The sequence below is a fragment of the Prinia subflava genome, chromosome 1, assembly GCF_021018805.1.
Source record: "Prinia subflava isolate CZ2003 ecotype Zambia chromosome 1, Cam_Psub_1.2, whole genome shotgun sequence".
Lineage (NCBI taxonomy): Eukaryota > Metazoa > Chordata > Aves > Passeriformes > Cisticolidae > Prinia > Prinia subflava.
The window spans coordinates 50912365-50918364 of record NC_086247.1 but is presented as its reverse complement, the minus strand read 5'-3'; the positions used below and the strand labels follow the sequence as shown (position 1 = coordinate 50918364).

Below are 6000 nucleotides of genomic sequence, written 5' to 3'. Positions count from 1 at the left end.
AAGAACGGATCTGTTGGAGGGGACAGATGTGGAGTGTTATTTATTTGCAGGCTTGAAGGCCTTTGATAAGGTTTTATGGCAGAAATATTTCATTTTATATCTCCCTGACCCACAGATATTTCTCTTTGTCTATGTTTTGAATATAAACATTGCTATACTTTCTCGAGTATAACTCATAACTCTGAGTTACATGATAAGAAATTGCTTTTATGTAAAATATGTAACTCACAATTATATTCCTGAGTTTCCTGACTTCCGTGACTTCCTTGGTCAATCAAAAAATCTCCAGCCAACCCAGCTGAAGTCCAAACTCTGCAAAGAGCTGCCCACAATTTGAAAAACTGCAGCCTAACTCTGCTCATGCAACTCACACATTTTTGTATTTTTGTATTTTGTATTTAATGCAATAGCATAGAGAGGAGCACGAGGTTTTCCTACAAAACCAGCATTTTTAAAACAAGCTTCCTTTTTTCTCTTAAAAAAGAAGGAATTAGCATTTGAGAGGTGGTGTCTGTTGACTAAATTCCCCTACCTTAACCAATACTTGTCACAGAGTTCTTTTCCCAGGAGACTGTTCCCTGCTGCACCTTCCTTGAAATACTCATTAAGGAGTATTGTAGATATGAGCTCTGTGACCTGAAAAACCTTAAAGCAGTAAAGCCTAATGGAGATGAACTTTCCTGAAGCACTGAATAAATACGTCTATCTCGAGAAATCTCTACAACCTTTTTGCTACATTTTATGCTAGTTTCATAAGGTAGCTGATTATTAAAAAGCTGCAAAGATTTCCTATGGGACAAAAAGTAATCAACTTCATAGCTTAGCAGCAGACGACAGAACTCATTTAATTTACAAACATGGCTGATTTGTTGTGGTTATGTGGAACAGGGGCTGGAAAACTATCAGCACGGGAACGAAGTTTCAAAGGTGGGGATGACAAGTTTATAAGGAAAGCCTTAAGAGATTTTTATGTATGTATGTATGTATGTATTTTTTTATTACCACGTGAAAATACCAGCCGCATGGAGCAGCTGTAGGTTGAATCAGCTTAGCGGTGCTTTCTCCTTTCCCACACTTTTACCTTATTTCGCACACCCACCTTTCCCTTCCTGCTCTTCCTTGCAAAAATCCTCAGTTCACTAACTACGGCTTTCCATAACTTTTTTCAGGCACGGGGCTCGGGCTCGCCGCGCATCCCCCGCAAGAGGCGGCCGGGACCGCAAGTGCTGCGGGGGCGGTTCCGCGGGCCGGACCCGCGGTGCGGGGTCCCTGAGCGTGTGAGGAGGGCAGAGTGCGTGTCAGGAGAGGGGACGGTGTGTGTGAGAAGCGAGTGTGTGTGTGAGAGGAGGGTGTGTGAGGGGGGTGTGTGAGGAGCCCCTGGTGGTGCGGGGCGGGGCGGGCCGGGGGCGGCGGGGGAGCACATATAAGGCGGGCGGGCTCGGCGGGGCGGGCAGCGTCCCTCCAGCGGCGGCATCAGCCATGGGCAGCGGCGGGCGGCGGCTGCTGGCACTGCTGGCGGCGACTTCGCTGCTGTGGGTGCCGGGGCAGGGCCAGCCCCGAGGTGAGCGCAGAACGCGGGTGCGGGGGTGAGGAGCGCAGTGCAAAGCAGGGCAGTCCCTGAGGGTTGGGCTGCAGCCGCCCGCCGCGTCCCGTGGCCGCCTTTCGCCCCCGCGGGGCCGGGGAGCCTCGGCAGAGCGTCCCCGGGGCCGCGCTGGGCTGCGGGGGCAGCCCGCGGTGGGAGGCGGGCCGGGGTCCGGCAGTGCCGGGCGCACGCTTCCCCACGGCCTCCCCATCTCCTTTATCCCTGTTCTCTTCCCTGCTCTGCACGTTTTGCAGCCGCCCTCCCCCACTTTCCTGGAGTCCTTTCTACTCCCTCGGCGGCGGGGGCCACTCCGCCCGGCCGCCTCCGGGGCCGCCCACTCCCTTTGTGGGAGCCGCCGTGGAGCGGCGACCCCGCGCTCCCCGCTCCGGGAGGGCCCCGGGAGCCCGGCCGAGGCGCTGTCCCGGCGGGAGATGGGGTCACAGCCCGCCACGGCCGCAGTCCTGGGGTCCCTCTCTGGGGAAGGGAATGCGGCCGGAGCCCCGAGGGATGCCGCACGCTGTCGGTAATACAAACCAGATTAAGCTCTGTTATAAGGAGTGAGAAGAGTCCCAAACCGCTTTCCGGGCACGAGACAGAGGTCGCATGAAGAAGTAATGGAGATAATTTAGGAAAGCTTTTCTTATTTTTGCACGTGGGCTGGCCGGTGCGTTGTGGCCGGGACACCGGAGCGCTCCGCTCTGAGTTCTTACTCTGCGAAAGACTTCAGCACACGCATCCTCTTTGTTCCAAGTGCCGTAACCCGGGTTGCCCTGGTGAGACCCAGGTTCCCGAGCACATCGGATCGCCGTGTTGCTGGGTTATCAGTGATTGACTCTGCGGTGTGCTGGATCGTGATGGGAAGCGCTGGTAGACACCAGATGCTCTCACCTTTGGCTTGGGTCGGCTCCTGCTGGGGTCCGCAGCAGAATTTCTGCCGATCCCCACTCCCTGCACATGAATCCCCAGTCCCATTCGGTCTCTATTAAAAACCGAAAAAAAAAATCCTGAATGGAAAATGGTTGGAAGGCATATGTTGTGCAGATGCATGACCTGTTTTCTTTATGGTGAAGTATGGTGTTTGAGATGGATATAGTGTGGGAGATCAGAATCTGGATATTTACAGGCTGCAGTAAAAGCGAGTGTTTATTAATATAATTATGTGTACGAAATATCCTCTAGCTAAAGAGGATGTAAATTTCAGAGGCCATATGTCTCAGCTTGAAAATAAATGTGCTTTACTTTGCTTATGAAAACTCAGTCGTAGAAGCAAATGAAATGCCAGACAAAGTGATAGAAATTTTGCTTTTAAGTTTTTTTTTAAGGCACCGTCTTACATCAAATAACCTTAATTCAATACAAATTCCTATTTGGATGTATATTATAACATGCCGTTTGAAAGATAGGAATTTTCCTGAAACTTGTCATATATGGGTGACAAGAGCCAATACCTTTTTTTGTTTTTTTCATTGCATTTGCAGTGATCTCACTGCAGTTATAGTCAGCTTTTATATAGCAGCCCACGGGTGCTAGAGGCATCTGGATAAAGTACCTGATTTTTATGCCAGTGATTGAAGCTACCAATATGTTTCATTGCTTCTCAGCCACCTCTCCTGGGGATACTTAAGTTTATAATTATATTTTTCTAGTTGAAAGATCAGATCGAGAGACCATTCCTCCTATGAGATTAAGTTGACGGATTTTTTTTTCTCGGCGTGAGATCACAGATCATCCGAGGAAGCTGTGAGTTTCAACCCCCCTGGTGGTGAACTGCTTTACAAAACCCACAATTCAAGATAACTGATCCTAAAACAATGTGAAGAATGCGATGCAGATTAGAATAGCAATGTTGCTTTTACAGAAAGTAAGCAACTTAAGCTGAGGATTGTAAGCATCGTGATGAGGTAAAAATACATTTTGAAGTGAGGATGGAAAGATTTCTCAGAGTTGTCGAGAGGCTTGGGAAAAAAGCTATCCTGGCATGGCCGTGGAGAGTGCTATGGTACAACTCAAAGCATTTCTTGTTATTCTGTTCAGTTTTGCTTTTGTCCTGTCAGCAAATGGAAAAACCGGGGGCTGCCACAGCTGAAAGGGTCTGTCAGAAAGTGCTGAAGTCCAGCCTAAGAAAGAGAAGCACACAATACTGAAGTCACTACACTGAACAACTTTGAAAGTTAATGATTGGTTCTTTCAGCCTGAAGATTAATATCTACATAGCTATAAAACTTAATTGGTATTTTAATTACAGGTGTTTTGTTAAAGTCTCCCTATCATAGGAAAAAGTTTGGTTTGCATTTTCTGTTGAGTCTTGTATCCACCCTTCATGAAATGTCTAACTCAGTGTCTAGATACAGAGGAATTACTTTACAACATCAGAAGCAAAAAGCCATTTTGTAGGCTTGTTGTAGCAACTTTGCTATGTTGGAACACATTCTTTGTTATACTGGAGTTAAGTGACACGTCTTCAAAGTAGAAAGAAAAATCAGTTAATGATTTTGAACACTATTGCTTTTATTTCATAAATTTGACTCTGCCACTGTCAGGTGATCTTTCTGTAATTAAAATAAAATCCTGCTACTGTAAACCTGTGGTAGTGTTAACTTGGAAAGCTATAGTTGTAGACTAAATATTTCCTCAGCTGCATCTCAGTTTGTTTGTGTAAGCTGGTGTGCTGAAGTAGCCTGCTCTTGTTCCTGGCTGGAGTTTTGGATAAGTGCTGATGCTCAGGGAACTGAATGGCCCTGGAAAGGTGCTCCATCTGGGCAGAGATGAACATAGGTATTTCACATGCCTGTCATTGGGTTTCAGGCCTGCTTTGCTTCAAGGGTCTGGTTTAGTAAATATTCTTAGGCTATAACTTATATACAAATTACAACATTATGGCCAGCAACCACATTTTTTTTCTGAAACTTAAGTGATATAAATTATATTGTTAAAGCACATTCCCAGGCAGTGGGAGATTTATGTTAATCTCCTTAGTTTGAAGTGGTTTGAACCCACATCTCCAATCTCTGAATAGAGCGCTGTATTACCGAGTTGCTGTGACAGGTAATGTGGAGGAGTGTGTGAAATCTCTTCAGACCTCTCTTTGAAACTGAACTACTGTATAGCCAAGATGGCAAGTTTCCTTCCAGAAGGAAAAAAAGCTGATGCTTTAGTTGTATCATTAGGGTGCTTAAAATGTAAGGAGAATACAAGTGCAGGCCTCCCTCTCTTTTATTTATTTGCCACAGGCAACAGTAAGGTGTTTGACTTCAGGAGAAACTCTTTCATTGTCTGCTGGAGTTGGTTTGTTTGTTGTTTTAGTTTTTAGTTGTTTTTTACTGCGTTAGTTAAGCCTGGTACCACTCACAGGGTGGTTGTGAATCCCACTTAGTGAAGGAGGGCTCTTTGCCTTCTAATTCAGGATGGTGAGTTCCACCTCAAGAAGTAATGTACATTAGTTGTAGGAGTTACAGCATTTGACAGAAGTTTGGGATGTTGCAGATTTGCCTGTTAGTCTGTGAGCCTAGATAGGTGGATCATACACTCTCAGCTGCCTCACTACAACCTCATGCATTCAAAAGTGTTTTGTGCAGTGAAATAGTTTCCTCTGACACTTTTGAAACAGAGAGACAGACTTCCAGAATGTACTTGGAAGAAGTTTTTCTGGAGTTTCAAGATGAGTTGGATATTATATTCACAACTGCTTTCTGTGTGAGATGAAAAGTCGCTTAAATGCTTCACCATACTGCATCTTGCGTTCATGTATGTTAGTGGCTTGAATAGCCCTTGTTGCCACCAGTCTTAAATATCATTTTTTCCCAACATCTGCAACAGAGTTAAGAGTTACAGAAGATCAGAATGTTTCTATTCCCTGCAAAGTTTGTCTTTATTTCTAAATATTTTCCTTTATTTCTGCCATATTTCCAGTGATGTGAATATTGTTTCCTGATAAGAAAGCACTGAAAGAAACTTCAGGTTCCTTGAGACTTGTGTTCCTTAAGTGGAACACTTAAAAGCAGTCCTGTTTGCAGCTTGCAGTGTGAGGCAGGAGACCAGTGAGCTAAAATATGACAAGAATCTGAGGCAGAATCACTTAATATTGTGATAAGTTAAAAACTTCTTTATTTTTGTCAAAATTTGGTGCAGTAGTATACTTGTCTTAAGTTTCCACTTTTTCCTCAGGGTTGGAAATCTGTTACAGTGAACCTGTACATCTCTTGTGTCCTCAGGTGGACTAAATAGTAGGGCCCCAAGATGCTTCTTAACTGTCCACACTTCTACTGAAGTTCTTAGATTGTGTGGGAAGTCTTGTGTCCACCCACAAAGGAACACAAAGTCAAGGTGGAGCAGCACCAGTAACAAACCCAGAGAAATGAGCCCCTGCCAGGGCCCTCCTATGACAGCTACTGATGTGGCAGCTCTTCAGAGCTTACAGG

At 45.6% G+C, this 6000-nt stretch overlaps 1 protein-coding gene across 1 annotated transcript in view; it reads left to right on the top strand.

Moving 5' to 3' along the window:
• Positions 1-1438: 1438 nt before the first annotated feature.
• The window catches only part of LAMA1 (laminin subunit alpha 1), a 100007-nt gene continuing 95445 nt past the window's right edge, over positions 1439-6000 (top strand). Inside the window, exon 1 of the mRNA XM_063396231.1 lies at positions 1439-1561. Within this exon, the coding sequence (XP_063252301.1) occupies positions 1480-1561 (82 nt within the window). The 5' untranslated portion in view covers positions 1439-1479. The remainder of the gene's footprint in view (positions 1562-6000) is intronic.